Here is a 24,658-nt window from a genome sequence, read left to right on the forward strand (position 1 = left end):
TTTTAGAATGGAGATGGTATCAGCTATTGTCTAGAACACTGCAAACACCGAGAGACACGGAGAGCATACAGTGCAGGGCCTGGTTTGCTACCCGCGCAACAGAGGCGGCCACTGTCATCACAGCGCTGTCACAACACTGACTTTCCAAGGCATTTCTACATCTATTGATATTCTCGCACCTGATCCACAATAACTCTATGAAATAGGTAAGGAATATACTAATCTCCCGTTTTGACCAGTAAGAAAACTGAACAAGTTAGCTGCTCACATGACTTCTTCAGGGCAGAGAGGATCACTGGCAGGACTCAGGGGTTAGGGTTAGGTGAGAAAACAGTGTTCTCATGAGTCCTGGAAGCAGTGTCTTGAGGGTAAATGCCAGTGAAAGACAGGAAACTGAGGATGCTTTTACCCCTGTTTTATTATACTAAAACATTGGACTTGTTTAAAACAATTTTTTTTTTTTTAGGTACACCAGGTTGAGAAATGGACTCCAGTGAGGCTTCTCACTGGCAGGACACAGTCAGGATTTCAACACTGGTAAGGAAGAGTGTAATCTGACAGAAACCAAACTCCGAGGAAGAAGAGCTCGAAGACCAAATGGAGGGTACGGACAGCAACACAGCACCAGAGCGGGGAAGGCTTGGGGAAGACCACTCACAGGAAATACGCCACCAGGGCTGAGCAGACAAAACGCTCCGCGCTACAAGGGAAAACAGGCGCCTTCCAGGCAAACATCTGCTGAATGAATGCATCAATAAGAGACTTATTTTTATCACCTAACTGCTCTAAAAAAAGTCTTTGCTTTTAAATAAACAAGAGGTCTAAAAACAATCAAGCAAATAATATAATTTGATATTTGATACTTGAATTGATTTATCTGCAATATACAGGTGGCTAGAGTCCATTTACAATACATGTTAATTCCAATCTTTCTCAGTGGGTTACATTGATGAATTAATATATATATTGTGAGGACAACTTTCATGAATACCTACATAAAAATACTATGCAAAAAACTAACAAAAATTATAAAAGAAAGTAGCAAGTGAGCCAAATTGCTATGTGGGGAGAAATATTGAAATCATCCTCCTATTGAGACAGAAACATCTGTAATTTTTTATTATGAAATACCTTTCATAATGGTTGCATTAACTTTAACTTGTTCCATTTACTTATCCAAATGTTGACCACAGAGTAATTTGGGATTTTCCCCATATTATTACTCTTTGTCTTCACAGATATTCCAACAGGCTAACCTATAAAGAGTCTGGCTTTAAAATACATGTCTACTATTCTCTGAAACTGGCACTTTTTCTCTTCATCAGGCCAAATCATCAGCAGGTGCCCATCATGTTTCCCTCGGTCCTCACTCCTCATGTACACACATGTGTTTACACATGCACACATGAAAACACACATGTGCACACACAGGCTGGGGTGGGAGGGCAAGACAGTAGAGCAAATCGGGGCTTCCTGTGCAGACAGAGGAGCAGGCGTGTGTGTGATGGGCAAGGGACAGGGGACAACAGTGATATCAAGATATCAGTGTTAGGCTTAGTAAGACTGAGATGTCTCTTAGTTATTACAACAGCCTGGCCCCAACTGACCTCCTCAGTCTGGTACCAGACTGCTCGGCCCGATCCCAAGGCCTTCCAGAGCTGTCTCTTTCCGCGTAAATTTGATGACAGCCATTCCTGTTCTTGAACGCTTCAGGGGCCAACCACTGAGTAACCCAAACAACGGTCCACTGTTTAGAAATGCTTTTGTAACCAGTTACTTCTCCCTGCTCTGCCCTCAAGTTCCACAGCTCTCAAGAAGCTTTAAATTATTGCCATACTCTCAGTTTAAGAAAGCACTTCATCACCATCTCCCAGGTGAATGCTCTGACCACAGTTGTTTCCCGTTCAGTAGTTTATCTCCATTATGTCATCACTGTAGCTCTTACTTACCAAGATTTTAACACATTAAATGAATAATTTTGTCTACTAAATCATTAACTTTGCACTGTACTTAGATAAATACCAATGAAATACGTATGAGCTGAATGAATTCCAACAACACAAATCGGTGTAAAGAAATTTGGGACCTCTCTTCTGTTCTTGATTTCACTGCCGACCAAGATGGTTGTGACCTCCCTCCCCTCAACTGGAAGTGATGTGTACCCAAGGGACGCAAAATAAACTGCAATAAACACTACAGTCCAAAAAATCAAATCCAAGTGGTATTTGATCTATTCACTCTATTGTACCACTGCTTATTTTCATTAATATATACTGAAAGTTGAATTGTATTTATTTGTACACAACTGTACTATCTTTTCTTTTGAGATGTTACAACAATGCCTGATTCTACCAATGATCTCAAACACCCAGCAACAGTATAGGCCTGTGAGTGTTCAGTTACTGAGTCTTTAACTGCACTGTTGTTGTTGCAGTTCAGTCATTAAGCCGTGTCTGACTCTGCAATCCCATGGGCTGCAGCACTCCAGGCTCCTCTGTCTTTCACTATCTCCCGGAGTTTGTTCAATTTCATGTCCATTGAGTTAGTGACGCCATCCAGCCATCTCATCTACTGTTGCCCCCTTCTCCTTTTGCCTTCAATCTTTCCCAGAATCAGGGTCTTTTCCAATGAGTTGGCTCTTACCATTAGGTGGCCAAAGAATTGGAGCTTCAGCTTTAGCATCAGTTTTTCCAATGAATATTCAGTGTTGATTCCCTTTAGGATTGACTGGTTTGATCTCCTTGCAGTTCAAGGGTCTCTCAAGATCCATCTTCAGCACAACAACTAGAAAGCCTTCTTTATGGTCCAACTCACATCCGTACATGACTACTGGAAAAATGACAGCTTTGACTAGATGGACCTTCGTCAGCAAAGTAATGTCTGCTGCTGCCTAGATTTAGTTTTTCTTCCAAGGAGCAAGTGTCTTTTAATTTCGTGGCTACACTCACCGTCCTCAAGATTTGGGATCCCAAGAAAATAAAATCTGTCACTGCTTCCACTTTTTCCTCTTCTGTTCGCCATGAAGTGTTGGAACCGGATGCCAGGATCCTAACTTTTTTTAACATTGAGTTTCAAGCCAGCCTTTTCACTCTCCTCTTTTACCCTTATCAAGAGGCTCTTTAGTTCCTCTTTACCTTCTGCCATTAGAGTGGTATCATCTGCATACCTGAGGCTGTTGATATTTCTCCAGGCAATCTTGATTTCAACCTGTGATTCATCCAGCCCCACATTTTTCATGATGTACTCTGTATTTAAGTTAAGAAACGTTACTCTGCAGGGTCACAATAAACAACCTTGACATACTGCTTTCCCAATTTTGAACCTGTCTCTTGTTCCATGTCCAGTTCTAACTGTTGCTTCTTTACCTGCATACAGGTTTCTCAGGAGACAGGTAAGGTGGTCTGGTATGCCCAAGTGCATTATTATATTATTACTAATGCTTGGTACATCAAAATTTTAGTTTCTGAGTAAATGTTGTAAGCTGCCATCAGATTCATTTCACAGATAATTTCACAATAAAATTCATAAAGCTCTAACTAGGAGTTCTAGATTACAATACCTAAAAACTGAATTCTGAGGAAATTTACATCTTAATCCTGTAAAAGCACAATTATTCTTTGTAAAACTTATGCTCCCCCTTAAAATTTTAAGTCATCTGGCAATGATGAACAGACACATTTCTTAACCACAACTGCTTACTGAACTGTAAACAATTATGCTTTCACTTCTTGATTCTACATTTTTTTTTTTGTTTTGGCCTTTTCACCCAGTTTAAAATATTCTCTTCCAAAAGCCACAATAATTCTAAGCATGAAACAGAAATCTGAAACCCAAGTCTTAAAAAGAAAAAAAAAAAAAAAGAACCAGACAAGACAACATGGCCTGAGAGGCTGTGATGCCCATCACAGTCCCCAGCAATGTGAACAATGGAGAGAGCACGTCAGCCCCTGGGATCACAGAGACACAGAGCGGCCACCAGCTGTGTCAGAGGGTCTGTTCTCTGGGGTAGCCTGCACTGTTCTGGAGAGGGTAAATGAGCAATGGAAGGTCTCATTTTTTAAGAAATTCAAGTAAGGAAAAAGCATACAGAAATTCCAGGAAAGCAACAGACCCCTCAGCAAAGTCCATACAAAACCAGAGAAGAGGGAGCACTCTGGAGAGCATGCCTGTGTCCCCCTAAACCCACGTATGCAAGCCCTAACCCCACGCTGTGGCTGTATTTGGAGACAGACCTCCAAGACAGTAATTAAGGTTGAAAGAGGTCATGGGAGGGGCTGATGTGACAGGATTAGTGAGGGTCCTTGGGCGAACAGAGCCACAGCTTCCTGTATCTCTTTGCCAAGCAGAGAGGAAAGGCCCTGTGAGCACATGCCCAGATGGCCGCCGTCTCCAAGCCACGAAGACAGCTCTCTCTAGAAACTGACCACGGTGGCACCTCAATCCTGAACTTCCAGCCTCTAGAACAGTGAGAAAATAAACGTCTGCTGTTTAAGTCCTGCAGTCTGCGGCATTTTGTACAGCAGCCAAAGCCGAGTAAGACAGATTTCGGTACCATGAAGTAGGCTTCTGCTATAGCAAGTATCTGAAAATGTGGGTGCAGCTTTGTAACTGGACAGTGGGCAGATACTGGAGAAGTATGAGGTACATATTAGGAATACAGATGTTAAAGGAGATTCTGGTGAGGTATCAAGCAGACGTAAGGAACAAGTCATGGACAGCGGAGGACAGGGGACTGCTATGGACCGAATGTTTCTGTCCCCACAAAATCTTTATATTGAGGTCCCTAACGTGATGGTGCCTGGAGGTGCAGCTTTGGGAGGTGATTATGCCAAGACAGAGCCCTCAAGAATAGGGTCAGAACCCTTATAAGAAGAGACACAGCGAGGCTCTCCCTCCTCGCCTGTGAGCACACAGCAGAAGGCAGAAAGAAGCAAAACTTGAAGATCTGTAAAATTCTCAGCCTGTCCATATTGCCAAACAATGAAAAAGCATACTGGGACAAGGATCCCAACGATGTAGCTAAACGATCACTCAGTAAAGAGATTCTGTGAGCACAGACACTACCAGTCTGCATCAGAGGAGACAAAGACCACGGGAAATGAAGGAAGGCTGTGAGGCTTCTTCCCAGGACAGAAAAGCTAGCCTGCAAATATGTGTCACCCTTCAAAAAAGGGAATGATGACCCTAAAGGCCACCCAGAGATCCTAAGGGCTGCCACTCTCACCACAAGGCCAGGGCAGGGCTGGTATTCCCTTCTGTGCTTCCAAGGGCAGGGCTGCATCTTGGGTTTGTGGGGAGAAGATGCCCTTCTCCGCCCCAGGGGTGGTGTCTCTACAGAGAGCCTTCGGTGAGAGGCCCAACAGAGCCGTGGGGGTGACACCGTCCTCCAGGGGGCCTGGGTGGCAGAACACTGAACCAAAGAGGATTTTCCTTGACCTTTAAAATTAATAGAATGACCCTTGGTAGTTTCTGGGCTTGCTTGGGACTTATCACTGCATTCTTCCTTCCTGTTTCTTCCTGTGGAAAGACAATGTCTGTCCTATACCTGACCACACTGTATCCAGAAGCACATGACTATGGTCTCACAGCTATTGAGGAATTCTGTCTCAGGCTGGAATCGAACCTCAAGTCTCACCTACATCTGATTCAGACATCTAGACGAAACTCTGGACTATAGAGCCGATGCTGGAAAGGCTTAAGGGTTTGGGGGCTGTTGGGATAGAATGAATGCATTTTGAATGTGAGAAGAACATGAACTGTTGAAGGCTAGGGCAGGATATTTGAGACTGAATGCTTTGGTCCCTCAAAATTCATACACTGAAGCCCCCTCGCCTCCCAGTGTGGATATAGTTAGAGACGGGGCCTCTAAGGAAGGGTCTAACTTAAATGAGGTCATAAGGATTGGGGCACCAATTCTAAAGGATTAGTGTCCTTTGTTGCTGTTCAGTTTCTAAGTCGTGTCTGACTCTTTGCAACCCCATGGACAGCAGCACACCAGCTTCCCTGTCCTTCACTATTTGAGCCTGCTCAAAGTCATGCCCTTTGAGTTGGTAATGCCACCCAACCATCTCACCCTCTGTCATCCCCTTATCCTTTTGCCTTCAACCGTTCCCAGCATCAGGGCCTTTCCCAATGAGTCGGCTCTTCGCATCAGATGGCCCAAGTGCCCTTAAAATAAGAAGAGAAACTAAAGAACCAGATCTCTCTCTCTCTGCATAAGCACGCAGCCAGATGGCAACTGCCTAAAAGCCAGGAAGAGAGCCTCGCTAGAACTAGGTCTTGCCAGCACCCTGACTTCAGAACTTCACCTAAAGAGCTCTGAGCAACAACATCTGCTAGCCAAGTCACCCAGTCTATGGTACTAAGTTATGGCTGCCCGAGCTGACACAGGGTCTAGTACGGGTTAGATTTCCAAAGGAGCTGTGTGTGGGACCACCTGATGTGCAAACTGACCCTTCCACTCTGAGTACACCCAAAGCAAGGTCTTCTTTATTGAAAAACTTCCTTGTTTAAAAACTTTCCTTCATAGTATTGTAGGTAGTATTTTTGGCTCAGAAAACAGTGTTCTAAACAGTGTTCTAACAGTGTTTTAAAATGGTGTTCAAAAATCATATTGCCCACCTCCTAGAGTAGTGGAAATAAAAACAAAAATAAACAAATGGGACCTAATGAAACTTAAAAGCTTTTGCACAGCAAAGGAAACTATAAACAAGATGAAAAGACAACTCTCAGAATGGGAGAAAATAATTGCAAATGAAACAACTGACAAAAGATTAATCTCCAAAATATATAAGCAGCTCATACAGCTCAATATCAGAAAAACAAACAGCCCACTCAAAAAATGGGCAGAAGACCTAACTAGACATTTCTCCAAAAAAGACATACAAATGGCCAATAAATTCATGAAAAGATGCTCAAAAGATACTCAATATTATTCATTATTAGAGAAATGAAAATCAAAACTGCAAAGAGGTATCACCTCATAGCAGTCAGAATGGCTATCATCAAAAAATCCACAAGCAATAAATACTGGAGAGGGTGTGGAAAAAGGGGACCCTCCTTCACTGCTGGTGGAAATGTAAATTTATACAGACACTATGGATAGCAGTATGGAGATTCCTTAAAAAAAAAAAAAACTAGGAATAAAACTACCATATGACCCAGCAATCCCACTACTGGTCATATATCCTGAGAAAACCACAGTTCAAAAAGACATATGTATCCCAGTGTTTACTGCAGCACTAGTTACAACAGCCAGGACACGGAAGCAACCTAGATGTCCACTGACAGGTGAATGGATAAAGAAGATATGGTACATATATACTATGGAATATTACTCAGCCATAAAAAAAGTATGAATTTGAGTCAGTTGTAGTGAGGGGGATGAAGCTAGAGCCTGTGATACGGAGTGAAGTCAGAAAGAGAAAAACAAACATTGCTTATATGTATATATGTGTTAGCATATAGATGGAATCTAGAAAAACAGTACTGATGAACCTATTTGCAGGGAAGGAATGGAGACGCAGATGTATAGAACAGACTTGTGGACACAGTAGGGAAAGGAGAAAGTGGGACGGATTGAGGGGGCAGCACTGACACATACACGCTGCCCTGTGAAAAGCAGACAGCCGGTGAGAGGCTGCTGCATGACGCAGGGAGCTCAGCCGGCGCTCCGCAACGACCTAGAGGGCCAGATGAGGGAAGAGGAGGCGGGTGCAGGAAGGAAGGGATAGGTGTACAATCATGACTGATTTGCACTATTATACAGCAGAAACTATCCCAACACTGTAAAGCAATTTCCTCAAAATAAAAAATTTTAAAAATCACACTGAAAACAACTTTTAAAAGGTCATAGGGCTGTTAAATATCTCTATTTTTTATATATTTAACATCAGCTATAAAGCAAACAAATGTCTTGAGAAAAATTTTAGGAACCCAACTACAAAACAGCCAATTACTACTTCTGGATAGTTATTAACTAGCAGAGTCCTCTAGAAATCAGGGCTCATATCCACCTTCTCTAAGCCATCCTGAGGGAGGCTAGAGTGCGTGTGCATCTGTGCAAAGTGCACACTCACTGGCAGTCCAACATACTGAAAATCCTGCAGCCAAAAGAACTAAAGACACGTGTACTGACGTATGGACAGATCCAGGGTGTCCCTAAGGCCCTGTTACTCTTGATACTCACTCCAATAGCAACCCTAATCCCCTCCCAGTCTCTGAGAACTATTCATAAAGGATATTCTAGTGAAGAACTTCTAATCCATCAGTTAAGCCACTTTATCATTTTATTTTTTATTTTTTTAGTTAAGCCACTTTAAATTGGGTCAAAATAGGCAAGCTTCCCAGGTGGTGTAGTGGTAAAGAATCTGCCTGGCAATCCATAACCCTAACCCTGGGTCGGGAAGATCCCCTAGAGGAGGAAATGGCAACCCACTCCAGTATTCCTGCCTGGCAAAGTCCATAGACAAGAGCCTGATGGACAACAGTTCATAGGGTCACAAAAGAGTTGGACATGACTGAGCACACACACAGGCAGTATCAATACTTAGAGCAGTGTACGTTCCAGCAGGAATTACAGTGAATTCACAACTGCTAAAGAAGAGCAGGTATTTCGGTCTTGGGTGCCATTCCCTTTCCAAGGACACTGTAATTGACCCTAAGAGGGAGGAGAGGCAAAGGAGAGCAATCAGCTGAAGGATTAAAATGAGATGATATAGAAAAGTTTATCGTCTCTCCAAGGGCATGCATGGAGAGACCAGGGAATACAATCACCAGAGAGCCTGAGGGGGAGCACTCGGAGGATGCCTTCATGCCAGAACAGTGGACAATGGCAACACAGGATCTCAAGAAGAAATCACCAAAGGTTTGGCTAAGACAAATTTTCTCAGGAAAGAAAGACGCACAGATCAAGTGACCTGCAAGGGCCTTCAGCTCCTTCAGCAGAGCTAGGACCATTTCTGTACTCTGGTGTCATGGAAAAATTTTTAATTTAAACCACCGACATCATTTATTTACTTCATAAACACCTACTGAGTCCTCGGGCACAGCTCAGGGTTGGGGTCAGCCCTGCACATCCTTGTGGCACTTTGCAGAGCTAGGATTTACCTTTACTTGGTATACCTACCGAACAACAGGACGCCAGCAGTGTAACTACCAACAGAGAAAAGTGTACTGGGCCTGGTGGTCAAGTGGCTATCATGAAAGACACGGCAGGTGCAGGGCAGCTGTGACAGGCTCAGGGTGGTATGTATGTGAGAAATAACTAGTTGGGTGGGCCAAGACCCAGACCAAGAAAGCTCACACCACAGGCTCCGACGGTGATGGACACTTACTCCAACACAAGAGGCAGTCAATGGACATGTTTTAAAGCAGATAAGTGACAGCAGATTTGCCTCTTAGGATAATGACCCCAACAAGCTGAAAATGAAGACAGGCAGGGACAGGGAGACCAGGCGGGAGTGACGCAGCAATCCAGGCACAAGGGGACAGGGGCCTGAGCTCGTGGCAGATGGGATCGCTGAAGAGGTCTGACCTGAGAGAGTTGTGAGGAAGAATCACCAGCACTGAGGGACTTGATGGCTTGAAAACATGTGCAAGACAGACCATGGGGAAAAAAAAAGAGAGCCCATGGAAGACACTTGGTGTATGGGCCGGGGTAGCAGGTGGCAGGCACACTGGTCCGCTGGGTGTGCAGGCACTGAGGTGCCGGTGGTGATGGTGCTGGGCCAGGGCAGTTTCCAGACTGCCCAGCAGTCCTGGGAGTGGGGGGGGGGGTGGTTGGAATGGAGATCCCAGATTATCCAGGAAGGGGACACAGAACAGAAGAGGTCAAGGCAGAAGCCTGACAAACACCTGCTGAAGCTGCACACAGAGGAGGAGTCACACAGGAGGAAAGTGTACACAGGAGGAGGCAGACCAGGAAGGAGCGTGTCCCTGAAGGAAGGGCGACCAGCTGTGTGAGGCTGCATGAACACAGCGCCGAGGAATGACCACTTCCGCATACTGGTGGAGATGGAGCAGCGTCACAGGGGATGGAAGCGGGTGTGCTCAAGTTGCTACCCTCGTAAATCGCTGTCACAGTACAAAGGCAGTTTCCAAACTTTGTAAGGCATTTTACTAATCCAAGAACTTACTTATTCTGCACGCATGTTGAAAAGTTTCCTATTTTGTAACAGAATGTGTTCGGAAAGCTTAGGAGCATTGTGTGATAAGCAGCCGCACACTCTAAGACCACCATCCTGCAACAACACTTATGAGCCGCCAAGTCGGCTGGCTCACTCCCCTTCCTCACCATCTTCCGGGGAGACACAGGCAGTCAAGCCTGGACTCCTACTTTCAAGCAGACTCCTTCAGGCACCAAGGTCCCAAGTGGAAATTACAACCTCCCTGAAAGTAAAAATGAGCTCACAGAGTTTGGAAAGATAGACTGGTGAAAAGGTTACGATGACACACTCAAGATTTCACATCAGGACGAAGGCCGACACGATACTGAACTAGGCTGGAGGGTAAAACGACAATTGCCTGAGCAAGCCAAAGGGAGTGCTGCCTTGCCAAGATCAACGCTTTTCTAAAGGTCACAACTAGCATTTTGAACATACAGATAATTTTTGTCATTAATGAGGTCCCAATTTAACTCTATGAATGAATTTTTATTCATTGAGCCACATGTGGAATTCAACAGCAAATGTGTATTACGCACTATATAATTCATTTAGAATGGGCTAACTTTGCAGTCTTGTTTTTGGATAATTTACAAAAGAAAACAGAAATAAAGATTCTTTTAAACCTCAGATCTATGAGAAAAGAATCTGTAGAATTACTGTTTTTCTTTTCGTGTAAAAAGAAATGGAGAAAGCACAGATTAAATAAACTTGCAGGGAATCTGAAAGCATCATTTAATTCTGCTGTGCCACCAAATCTCATTACATGGGTTTTTAGGTAGAAAAACTCACAAGAGATGAAAAATAGATGAAGCAGAAACAGCTAAGGACTGACACACAGTAGCTAGAGAGTTGGGTTTGGTGTCAGTATCCTTTCCTCTCTCTCTCAGGTCCCATCAATACTTTAACATAATTATGAAATAACTTGATCATATGAACTCTTTTCTACTAACTTACACTTAAAATGATCACTGGAAATTACAGTCATTTGGGACATGAAGTCACAGTTCTAACAGTGGGTAAACTGGTATCATTGTTTGTTTCCTGACTTAAATAACTCAAAGAGAATTAATGTGAGTTCCTCTTGCCCATGACTACAAAGAGCAATATTAAATACCACTGCCGTACCTAAATGTGGGTTTGGATATAAAAAGTGGAAAAAATAAAGCTTAGACACTAATCGGCTTTCTGGTTTTATTGGTCAGAGGGAAGCTAGAAATACTCCAGAGGCAGCTCCCTTGACCCCAGAGGAAAGCGGAAGTTAGGAAAAAGAACTGCAGCTAGACCTCCTCAGCATCCTGGAGCTGACCCACACTGAGCAGGTCACAGGCAGGGTCCCTTCACTTGAAGCAAAGGGTAAATAACTAAGATAGACCAAGGAGTTGAAGAAAACATTTTAAATGAGTTTAAGACTTGGAACTAGGAAACTGCAACCTGTTTCAGGCCATGTCATTATCATTCCATAAATCTGAACAAACATGTATTGTTTTTAAACTTGTCATATTATGTCAAAAACCCCACATCTTCACAGAAACCAAAATTTAACAGGCACAATACTGCCAAAAATCAGACAAATTAAATAAACAGCCAACCACATGCCTCTCTTTCCTAGCTTTAAGCTCTCAATATTAGAATACTTAGACCAAGTCATATGTATTTTCTATCAAGTATTTTTTTCAAGTAATTGAAGGATCTTAGTTTACCAACTAACTAGGTTTGGCAGAAATAATCAACCATTTACTAACACCAAGACACTTTTTATTTATGAGAAAATACTGCAATGAAGAAATTAAGACGGACATGGCAACCTATTCCAGTATTCTTGCCTGGAGAAGCCTCAAGGACAGAGGAGCCTGGCAGACTGCAGTCTATGGGGTCAGGAGTCGGACCCTACTGAGCGACTAAGCACAGCACAACACAGGAGACAACACACATCTACACAAAATCCCTGGTCTTCGGGCTCACACCACCATCACTGTGTAGAAAATGCTGGCCCTGTCATTTCTTCTTCCTGTCCTGACCACTCAAGTGGGGAGTCTTGAACACGACCCTGTTTCAGGGGCCTCCTGAGTCTTAGAGGGGTCCCTGGGAAGCAGTGAGAAAGAGGCAGGGGCCAGATTTCTGGCTTCTTGCTCCAGCAGGGCCGAGGGAGACCCACTCCACAGGAGCCACTACTCTGGACGCTTCCTGTGCCTCAGGGGCACAGCAAAGGGAGAGGAGGGCTCCAGGAGCAGTGCCCAGGGGACCCACTCTGCCCCTGGAGATGAAACTTCTGAGTGCTCACAGCTAATGATGCTCAAGGACAAGGAGCATCTTGTTACTCAGCGTTGTAACAACTGCCTCACTGGGAAAATCAACCTCAGTTTTAAAAATATTTTTTAATTGGAGGATAATTGCTTTAGAATGTTGTGATAGTTTCTGCCGTACAACAACGCAAATAAGCCATAATTATATATGTATATATCTCCTCTCCCTCTTGAGCCTCTCCCTCTCTCCCCCTATCCCACCCTTCTAGGTCATCACAGAGCACCAGGCTGGGCTTCCTGTGTTATTCAGCAGCTTCCCACTAGCTCTCTGTTTTACACGTGCTAGTGTATATGCTGCTAAGTCGCTTCAGTCGTGTCCAACTCTGTGCGACCCCATAGACGTCAGCCACCAGGCTCCCCTGTCCCTGGGATTCTCCAGGCAAGAATACTGGAGTGGGTTGCCATTTCCTTCTCCAATGCGGAAAGTGAAGTCACTCAGTCGTGTCCGACCCTCAGCGACCCCATGGACTTCAGCCTTCCAGGCTCCTCCGTCCATGGGATTTTCCAGGCATGAGTACTTGAGTGGGGTGCCATTGCCTTCACCAAGTGTATATATGTCAATGCTACTTTCTCAATTCATACTTCCCTTTCCTTCCCCACAATATGTCCACAAGTACATTCTCTGCGTATCCAGTTCTTCCCTGCAAATAGGTTCATCAGTACCATTTTTCTAGATTCCACATATGTGTGTTAATAAAAAATATTTGTTTTTCTCCGACTTACTTCACTCTGTATAATAGGCTCTAGGCTCAGAGGGTTTCGTCACAGAGATACCCCATGAGTCCATCCCTGAATTTCAGCTGTTCACTACATGGCAGTTCCTGGGATTGGGGAGAAAGGGAATTACCTCTATTTAATATTTACAAGTTTTTCTCTTATTTACCAGTTGCTATAAACATACAGAAGTGAGAAAATACTTTTTTATATTGAAAGGAAAAAAAGTCTTCTGCCAGCCCACAAAGGAAACAAAACACCAAACAGTGAGACGTTCTTCCTAATATACACCTACAGTGAGGTGTACCAAAAGTAAAGAAAAAGACACAACTTCTTACAAATATCAAGGAGAGGATTCATAGGTCTGAAAAATAAGAAATTCATCAAAGAGAAAAACAAAATCCAAATTCTTAAATACAAAGACTTCTAAAAGAACAATCTATTGGAGTTGGTCTTATTCATGTTTTCAATTAATAGACAATTTTTGCCTGTTTTTTTATTTTGCTTTTCTCTTTCACTCATCATATCAGTAAGTACCCTCTATTCTCAAATGAAAGAAAAGAAAACAAAAGGAAGATTCCAAATAAGCTATCTGGTGTTGATGAGCCAAACAAAAGCTCATCTGTTCCCTTCAGTCTCAGCACCCAGTCATACTTGTTTTACCTGGTATTTTTCTTGTCCAACCTCCAGAACGTACTTTCTCAGCTCTATGCTTGACCATCTGGTTAATTCACTTTAATGAGAAGTTGAAGTAGCAACTTTTAAGCTGCATACTACACCTCATTAGAAGGGTTCTACATCAATTTAGTGAGACAAGGACTTGGGATACTATTGAAGTTAGTGTTTATTGAACATCTGTTTCAGGTGTGTGTGTGTGTGTGAATGATATGTGTGAATGTTTCGGGTGTGTGTCTGTGTATGAGTTATTATGTGTAAATGTTAGGTTAGTGTTTACTGAATGTCTATTTCAGGTGTGTGTATTATGAGATGCAGTAAGATGTACTGCTTACTATGGGTCACAGTCACAACAATCAGAAAGCTACTGAAACAGATAAAGCAGAAACAGATATAATATAGAACCCTCCAACTCAGATCTTTGGCACCTAGAGAAAAAGGGGTAAAAATAGTAATGTATATATTTTAATGTAAAAATACTTTTACCTGGCATATTCTTTACTCACATATACCAGTGCAAGCCTTACCTGAAAGTGTCTTTTGGTAAGAAAGACCCTGATGTCTCCACAAAGAAATGGTGGATCTCTCTCGATTCTGCAGTCCATTTAGTCTTTCTGCTAGCCCGCCTCTGTTCAACAAATTATAATGTATTAAGTTTAGTGAAAAGAAAAGCTTCAGAACAGTTGGAACATTTATACTTTATACCCTCCAATCAGGGCATGCAAGTTTTAACTCATTTGGCATTACATTCTCTTCCTACAGGTCAAATCCTTCTACGTTAGTGATCTCCTTTTTTAAGACTTCTTGGATGATCAGTTTTCTGATTCTTAGAAATGTGAGCTCCTCTGAGATGAGTCTGACTTTCTGACTACTCTTTCTTAGTTAACTTACTCCATACATATATACCGATTATGTGTTTCCTGCTATGCCGAGCCAAGCACAGGTGCCAAGGATGTGAAGAAGGCAACAAGCCACACCACGGTGGACCTTATAGTCTAATCCACAGATGGGCAAAAAGATAAGTGTAAAATGGGTTCAGAGTTGTAATCAAGAATAAAACCTGCACCCAGTTGACAGGCAGAACACTCACATAAGAGGATCTGGGTATGAGCTCATTACTTGACCTAGAGATAAGTGAGTATTAACTGTAAATACAGCCAACATTATACAAAGGAAAAAACTTCCATGAATGGCAGGAAGATGACTAATAATAAAGGATACACAGGCACTTCACAAGAGACCCGATCTATCAATGAATAAATAGACATACAGATAAATTATAAAGCTCATTTGGGTTTTTCCATGAACTACCTACATTCAGAAGAGTCAGCAATTCCTAACATATCTCTGACCACAAGAGAAACCATGATCAGCTGTTAATCACCATTTGACTATGTAAGTCATCAATTATTTATTATCTCATAAAATTATGTTCACTGATCATTTCTCATTATTTCATTTTATTCTAATAATATTCCTTTGATGTAGAAACAACAGATATCAATACCCACCTCATACATGAAAAAAGTCAGAGCTTAAAGAGAGATCAGGAAAATTCTCCAATATTGTATAACCAGCCAGATGAGGAAACAGAAAGGATGCTGTGTCTGGCATTTAGTCAATCTTCAAGAAATGGTTGTCACTGCCATTACTGACTCTGTTAGATTTTTACTTGCACCCTACACTCTTTCCACAATGACTAAAAGACCTCATTTTAATAAACATTATATATATTATCACTACAAATTACTTCATTTTCCTATTAGGTAGGGTTTTTTTCTACAGGCACTTATTATTTCTGAATATGTGTGTGAGAGAGCAGTATATATTACAGGAAATTTTTAAAAATTCTCACAATCATATATATGCCAAAGCATCTCTACTTTATATATACGTAAGCCTTTCTTCAGATCATTCTGTTCACATGAAGTGACTAAGCAGGCACTACTGGCATCCTCACATGACACAGGACAAACAGAAGCACTGAGAGTGCAACACTGTGCAAGGTGAGACATCTGCTGAGGGGCGCAGCTGGTGAACACCAGGCGGTCTGGCTCCAGAGATCACAAGCTCAAGACTCAGTGACACACCTACTGCCTCTTCAGGAATACCTGCTACTTAAAGATACTAAGAATACATAGAAAAGCAGAAGACCGTGTTCTCTGCACAACGACCTAATTATTTACCAAATGTTTGTTTGCAAACTTATGACTTTAAGGGAGAAGGAAAAAAAAAAGAACATACAGTCTGAAAGCATTATCTTACAAGTGAACTTAGGATTGAAAGGTAAAAATCAGGAGTGAAAATGAATGAATGCAAAACTGTCCTCTGTCACATGTGGGAGCATCTGAAGCCTAAGAGAGAACCTACATTCCCTCCCAGGCTTTGGTCACAGGATTCCTCTGTTCCAAGAATTCCTGCAGGGAATTCTGAGCAGGTAGACCAGAACTCAGGAATGGAAACACCATGATCTCTAGTCAACAATCACAATTCCAGTAAAAAATCTCTTGTATATTTTAAAAAAAAAAAAAAGATTCAATAAGGCTCTGCTATAATATATGCAAAATAATTTTTTTCTTTTTCAGTTTTATTGAGACATATTTGACAAATGAATTTGTAAAGTACATACGGAATATACAGTGGTGACTTGATATATGTATACCTGTGAAAGGATCCTCCCCCATTTACTCAGCTGATAGATCACATGTTTATATTTTATCTTTTTTGATGTAAACATTTAAATTCCACTCTTGACAAATTTCAGTTGTACAATGTAGTGTTCTGAATAACGGTCACCATGTTTACATCAGATCCTCATAACTTACTCACTTTATGACTATAAGTTTGCACTCTTTTCGCATGAATGCATTCCCAGAAGTGGGACTGCTGGATAGTATGGAAGAATCTACTCAGTTTCCTCAGAACCTCCATACTGTTTTCCTTAGTGGCTGCACCATTTACACTCGCACCAACAGCCCACGAGTGTTCCCGTTTCTCTGCATCCTGGCCAGCACTTGTCATTGCTTGTCTTTTTAATGACAGTCATTCTGACAGGTGTTAGGTGGCATCTCAGTGAACTTGGACTTGCATTTCCCTGATGACGACTGATGTTGAACACCTTTTCTCACATCTTTGGTCATTTGAATGTCTTCTTTGGAAAATGTCTATTCAATTCTTCTGCTCATTTTTAAAAGCTGATGGTTTGATATTTTTGCTATTGAGTTGCATGAGTTAATGATGTGTTTTGGATATTAACCTTTATCAGAAATAATTTACAAGTATTTTTTTCCATTCTGTAGGTTGCCTTTTTCATTTGCTTCTGGTTTCCTTTATTCTGCAGAAGCTTTCTATTTTGAAAAATTCCACTTGCTTATTTTTGCTTTTTTAGATTTTGTTTTGGTGTCAAATCCCCAAAATCCATCACCAGGACCAAGGTGAAGGAGATTACCACCTATGTTTTCATTTAGGACTTCTACGTTTTCAGGTCTTCCACTGAAGTCTAACACCTGAGTTGCTTTAATGAGTGGTGTAAGACAGGGGTTCAGTTTCATTCTTTTGTATGTGGCTGTCGAATTTTCCCAACATTACTGAAAAGACTACCCTCTATCCATAGTATATTGTGGCTCCACAGTTATGAGTTAACTCACCATATGTGCACAGGTTTACTCCTGGACTCTATCATGCTCCACTACCACTTTGTAATGCGGCCTGAAATCTGGAAGTGTGATGCCTCTAACTTTGCTCATCTTTCTCAAGATTGCTTTAGCTATTTGGGGTCTTTGTGGATCCACATAAAGTTTAGGATTGGAATTTTGATAGGGGTTGCACTGGCTCTGTAGATAGCTCTGGGTAGTATGGACATTTTAACCATATTAATTCTTTCAATCCATGAGAACAGAATAACTTTCCATTTATTTTTGTCTTCCTCAATTTCATTCACCAATGTCATAATTTTAAGTGTTTTTTTTTTTTTTTTTTTACCTCCTTGGTTAAATTTATTCCCAAGTATTTTATTCTTTTTGATGGAACTGTAAAATAGGATTTCTTTCTTAATTTTTATTTTGGATAGGTTTGTGGTTAGCATAGAGAAATGCAACGGATTTTTGTACACAGAGATACTAGGGACTTGGTTCCAGAACAACACAGTGAATTTATTATCATAATAAAGCAGATCACAATAAACTTTTTGGTTTCCTTATACATGTAAAAATTAAGTTTACACTACACAGTACTCTATTAAATGTACAACAGCATTATGTCTTAAAAATGTATATATCTTAATTTTAAAATGCTACTAAAAATGGCAGAAAAACACAGGGTTGCCACAAACTTTCAATCTGTAAAACAAAAACACACAATACTTGCAAAATACAATGAAGCAAAGCACACAAAAAAAGAAGTAGGCCTATATTGATTTTGTATCCTTTACTGAATTTATTTACTACTTCTCACAGTTTTTTTAGTGAGTCTTTGGGTTTTCCTGTATAGTATCATGCCATCTGTAAATAAGACAAGCTCTAACTCTTCTGATATTTAGATGTCTTTTATTTCTCTTTCTTGCCTAATTACTGGGGCTAGGACTTTTAGTACTGTGTTAAATAAAAGTGACAAGAATGAATGAACATCCTTGTTGTTCTTGATATTAGAGGAAAAGCTTTGACCTTTTCGCTGTCAAGTATGATGTCTGCTGTGGGTTTGCACTTTGTGGTTTTTACAACGTTAAGGTATGTTCCTTAACACTCAGTTTGTTGGAAGTTTTTTTCATAAACGGATGTTGATATCTATAAAAACATTTTCTGCGTCTATTGAAATGATATGATTTTTTTGTCTATCTTATTAATGTGATATATCATGTTGACTGATTTGTGAAGTGTGAACAATCCTTGAATCTCTAGAATCAATCCCAATTGATCATGGTACATAATCCTTTTAATATATTGTTGAACCTGATTTGCCAATACTTTTATTAAGGATTTCTGTGTCCATGTTCATTAGGGATATTGATCTATAATTTTCTTTTCTTCAGGTGTCCTTGTCTGATTTCCATATCAGGGCCATGTAAAATGAGTTTGCAGTTGTTCCCTCCTTTTCTGTCCTTGGAAAGAGTTTGAAAAACATTGGCATTAATTCTTTATTGACTATGAGACAGAATTAAATAGTGAAGCCATCTGTTCCTGGATTTTTCTTTGTTGTGAGGTTTTTGATTACTGATGGTAAAGAATCTGACTGCAGTGCAGGAGACCCAGACTTCATCCCCAGGGAGGGAAGATCCCCTGGAGAAGGGAAGAGCAACCCACTCCAGTATTGCCTGGGAAATTCCATGGACAGAGGAGCCTGGTGGGCTAAGGACGGTGGGGTTGAAAAGAGTCAGATAGGACCGAGCAACTCACTTTCTTTCAATCTCACTAGTAGTTCCTCCATTCAAATTCTTAATTTTATCTTGATTCAGTCTTGGTAGGTCAATGTTTCTAGGATTTATCCATTTCTTCTAGGTTGTCCAATTCGTTGGTATATAATTGTTTATAGTACCTATCATAATTTTTTCTATTTATATGGTATTACTTATAATGACTCCCTTTTTAGTTCCAGTTTCGAGACTTTTCTCCTTTTTTCTTGTATCTAGGTAAGTGTGTGTCTATTTTGTTTAGCTTTTCAAAACATTAATCATTTCTACAAATCTTTTCAATTGTCTTTTCAATCTATATCATATATTTCCCTACTGATTTTTACTATTTCTTCTACTAACTTTGGGCCTAGTTGTTCTTCTTAATATGATTCTTTGAAGTGCAGTTAGGTTGTTCGTGCACTGCTGACTTCATCATTATGAAATGATTTCCCTTGCCTCTTGTTATAGTTCTGGGTTCAAAGCCTATACAGTATGGTACAAGTAGAGCTACCCCTCTTTCTTTAGGTTTCCATTTTCATGGAATATTTTTTTCCATCCCTTCACATTCAGTCTCTTTCTCTCTACTTAAAGGTGAAGTTTCTTACAAGCGGCATTTGGTTGGACTTTTCTTTAAAAAATCCATTCAGCTACTCTTTGTCTTTTGATTGGAGAATTTAGTCCATTTACACCAAAAGTAATTACTGATAAATACGGATTTATTGTCACCATTTTGTTCATTGCTTTCTGGTTTTCTGTAACCCTTTGTTCCTTTTGTCTTCTCTTTGTCCCTTTCATTTCAATTTGTTGATTTTTCTCTATGGTATGTTTTGATTCCTTTCTCTTTAACTTTGTTATCTATTATAGGTTTTTCACTCTGTGGTTACCATGAGGCTATATAATATGTCTGGTATTTAAAGCAGTCTACTTGAAGCTGATAACAACTTAGTTTCAAATGCTTACCAGAATTCTATACATTTACTTTATCCCACTCTGACATTTTATGTTTTTGATGGTACAATTTACATGCTTTTATCTTATGTATCCATTAACAAAGCACTGTGCTGCTGCTACTGCTGCTAAGTCGCTTCAGTCTCGTCCAACTCTGTGTGACCCCATAGACGGCAGCCCATCAGGCTCCCCTGTCCCTGGAATTCTCCAGGCAAGAATACTGGAGTGGGTTGCCATTTCCTTCTCCAATGCATGAAAGTGAAAAGTGAAAGTGAAGTCGCTCAGTCGTGTCCGACCCTCAGCGACCCCATGAACTGCAGCCTTCCAGGCTTCTCCGTCCATGGGATTTTCCAGGCAAGAGTACTAGAGTGGGGTGCCATCACCTTCTCCAAACAAAGCACTGTAGTTACAGTAATTTTAAATATTTTTGTCTTTAATTTTTTTTCATACTATATTTAGAGGTGATTTACTCACCACTATAACAGAATTAGAATATTGTGAATATAACGATATATTTACATTTACCAGTGAGATTTATTCTGACATGTTTCCCATTACTTTTAACATCCCTCTTTTCAGTTTGAGGAACTCCCTTAGCACTTACTGTAAGGCTGCTGCTGCTGCTAAGTCACGTCAGTCGCGTCCGACTCTCTGAGACCCCATAGACGGCGGCCCACGAGGCTCCCATCCCTGGGATTCTCCAGGCGAGAACACTGGAGTGGGTTGCCATTTCCTTCTCCAGTTCATGAAAGTGAAAAGTGAAAGTGAAGTTGCTCAGTTGTGTCTGACTCTTCGTGACCCTATGGACTGTAGCCTACCAGGCTGCTCCGTCCATCAGATTTCCCAGTACTGGAGTGGGTTGCCATTGCCTTCTCCTACTGTAAGGCTAGATTAGTGTAATAGATGTACTTCTTCAATTTTTTTGCTTCATCTCTTGTTCAACTCTGAAGGACAATTTTGCTGGGTACAGTATTCTACGTTGGCATTTTTTCCCCTTCAGTACACTAGATATATCATGCCACACACTTCTTGTTTGCCAATGCTGTGCTAAAAATCTACTCATAGTTTTACTTTGGTTTCCTGGTACATAAGACACTGATGTTCCCTTGCTGTTTTTACAATGATTTACCTTAACTTTTGATAATTTCATTATATGTTTTGACATGGGTCTGTTTGGATTCAACTTACTAAGAATTTTCTAGACTTCCTGGATCTAGATGTTTGTTTCTTTACCCATCATAGGTAAGTTTCAGGCATTATTTCTTTGAATGAACTTTCTGCCTGCTTCTCTCTTCTCCTTCTGAGACCCCTACAATGAAATACTGGCCCACTTAATGGTATCTCAAGTCCCTGAAGATATCTTCAGTCTTTTTCATTCCTCTCTCTTTCTGGTTCTCTGTTTGGATGAACTCTCCTGCCCTGTTTTTGAGTTCACAGATTCATTCTTCCACTGGATCTACACTGCCGTTGAAACCCTCCACTCAGTTTTTCAATGAAATTATTGCATTCTTCAGCTTTGTGGCTTCTATTTGGTACTTTCTTATATCTTCTATCTCTTAAAATTTTCACTTTGCTATTGCATTATTCTCTTGACCTCAGTGAGCATCCTTAGGACTATTATTTTTGAACTCTTTTCAGGCAAATCATTTATGCCTCTGTCTGTTTCCAGAGTTTTCTATTGTTTTCTTTTTTTTAATGTATTTCTCTTATTTTTTCATTTTGTTTGACTCTATGTGTTTAGGAGAACAACCTTATTGTTCAGCCAGGCCTGAGTTCTTGGTTCCCGCAAACTTTTGTGAACATCCAAGATGTCTTCTTTGTTCTCAGTGTCCTGGAAGTTGAGAGTGTGCCAAGACCCATCAGTGTCCCAAAGGCAGAATCTCAGTCAACACCTTTTAAAGAACACAAGTAAACTTCTGCAGGGAAATACAGGGAGCTGGGCAATTCCGTGCACTCCCTCTGTGTTGAGCCCTTTGGGGATAGCCAGATAAGAACTGCTTCTTTATTTGCTACTGTCCTGCTCAATCCGCAAACGCCAGTCCTGCTGGCCATCAGACATAGGCAATCAAGGTATGTCCTCTGGGTGGCAGTCACAAAAGCTAAAATGCCAGACATGTGCACAAGCCTCTTCTAGGAGACATCATCAACCCACAGCGATGTGGAGAGAGAATGAGAAGACGGCACCTGCTGGCCTCCCATGTATCCAAGGAGAATGGCAGTCAGCAGCCAAGATGTGTGATAAATTAGAACCTGATCCTCAGGTAATTGTGCAGTAGTTTGAGCATTCTTTGGCAAAGCGGGAGACCAGGGTTGGAGCCCTGGGTTGGAAAGATCCCCTGGAGAAGGAAATGGCAATCCACTTCAGTACTATTGCCTGGAAAATCCCATGGACAGAGGAGCCTGGTAGGCTACAGTTTATGGGATTGCAAAGAGTCAGACATGACTGAATGACTTCACTTTCTTAGGGATTGGAATGAAAACTGACCTTTTCCAGTCCTGTGGCCACTGGTGAGTTTTTCAAATTTGCTGGCATATTGAGTACAGCACTTTCACAGCATCATCTTTTAGGATTTGAAATAGTTCAACTGGAATTCCATCACTTCCACCAGCTTTGTCCATAGTGATGCTTCCTAAGGCCTACTTGATTTGCATTACAGTATGTCTGGCTCTAGGTGAGTGATCACACCATCGTGGCTATCTGGGTCATAAAGCTGTTTTTTGTATAGCTCTTCTGTTTATTCTTGCCACCTCCATATCTTCTGCTTCTGTTAGGTCCATACCATTTCTGTCCTTTATGGTGCCCATCTTTGCATGAAATGTTCCCTTGGTATGTCTAATTTTCTTGAAGAGATCTCTAGTCTTTCCCATTTTATTGGTTTTCTCTATTTCTTTGTATTGGTCATTGAGGAAGGCTTTCTTATCTCTCCTTGCTATTCTCTGTAACTCTGCATTCAAATGGGTATATCTTTCCTTTTCTCCTTTGCCTTTCACTTCTCTTCTTTTCTCAGCTATTTGCAAGGCGTCCTCAGACAACGATTTTGCCTTTTTGCATTTATTTTTCTTGGGGATGCTCTTGATCACTGCCTCCTGTACAATGTCACAAACCTCCATCCATAGTTCTTCAGACACTCAGTCTATCAGATCTAATCCCTTGAATCTATTTGTCACTTCCACTGTATAATCATAAGGGATTTGATTTAGGTCACACCTGAATGGTCTAGTGGTTTTCCCTACTTTCTTCAAGTCTGAATTTGGCAATAAGGAGTACATGATCTAAGCCACAGTCAGCTCCTGGTCTTGTTTTTGCTGACTGTATAGAGCTTCTCCATCTTTGGCTGCAAAGAATATAATCAATCTGATTTTGGTGTTGACCATCTGGTGATGTCCATGTGTAGCGTCTTCTCTTGTGTTGTTGGAAGAAGGTGTTTGCTATGGTCAGTGCATTCTCTTGGCAAAACTCTGTTAGCTTTTGCCCTACTTCGTTTTGTACTCCAAGGCCAAATTTGCCTGTTACTCCAGGTATTTCTTGACTTCCTACTTTTGCATTCCAGTCCCCTATGATGAAAAGGACATTTTTTGGGGGGTGTTAGGTCTAGAAGGTCTTGTAGGTAGACAGCATATTAAAAAGTAGAGACCTTACTTTGCCAACAAAGGTCTGTCTACTCAAAGTTATGGTTTTTCCAGTAGTCATGTATAGATGTGAGAGCTGGACTATAAAGAAAGCTGAAAACAGAAGAATTGATGCTTTTGAACTGTGGTGCTGGAGAAGAGTCTTGAGAGCCCCTTTGACTGCAAGGAGATCCAACCAGTCCATCCTAAAGGAAATCAGTCCTGAATATTCATTGGAAGGACTGATGCTGAAGCTGAAACTCCAATACTTTGGCCACCTGATGTGAAGAACTGACTCATTGGGAAAGACCCTGATGCTGGGAAAGATTGAAGGCAGGAGGAGAAGGGGACGACAGAGGATGAGATGATCGGATGGCATGACCAATTCGATGGACATGAGTTTGAACAAGCTCTAGGAGCTGGTGATGGACAGGGAAGCCTGGTGTGCTGCAGTCCACGGGGTCACAAAGAGTTGGACACTGAGCAACTGAACTGAACTGACCCTCAGGCAACAGCTTTTATCATATGCAAATAGGCCTCTTTGGGAGAAAGAATGGGAGATGTTTTTGTCAGCTCACTGTGGGCTGAGCCCTAGAGGAATAGCCACAGGGAGTCTTGGTAAGTTCATTAAGAACTATATCTCTGCTAAAGTCTGGTGGCAGGACCAACTGGATGTACATGAGTTTGAGTAGGCTCCGGGAGTTGGTGATGGACAGGGAAGCCTGGCATGCTGCAGTCCATGGGGTTGCAAAGCATTGAACACAACTGAGCGACTGAACTGAGAATCTGGTGGGTCTCATAGACACAAGCCCTTTTGGCTTTTAGAGCCAGGTGTGTGGGGGGCTAGTCCTTCCAGT

General features: G+C 41.4%; 1 protein-coding gene across 6 annotated transcripts in view; it reads right to left on the minus strand.

The window, feature by feature from the left end:
- Positions 1–24,658, minus strand: part of SPIDR (scaffold protein involved in DNA repair) — a 277,621-nt gene that overhangs the window by 151,201 nt on the left and 101,762 nt on the right. For all 6 annotated transcript variants that reach the window (XM_070802507.1, XM_019973800.2, XM_070802509.1 and 3 more), the window contains one exon: positions 14,386–14,486. In XM_070802507.1, coding sequence (XP_070658608.1) covers positions 14,386–14,486 — 101 coding nt within the window. The remainder of the gene's footprint in view (positions 1–14,385; positions 14,487–24,658) is intronic.

Source organism: Bos indicus, chromosome 14 (assembly GCF_029378745.1).
Source record: "Bos indicus isolate NIAB-ARS_2022 breed Sahiwal x Tharparkar chromosome 14, NIAB-ARS_B.indTharparkar_mat_pri_1.0, whole genome shotgun sequence".
Classification (NCBI taxonomy): domain Eukaryota; kingdom Metazoa; phylum Chordata; class Mammalia; order Artiodactyla; family Bovidae; genus Bos; species Bos indicus.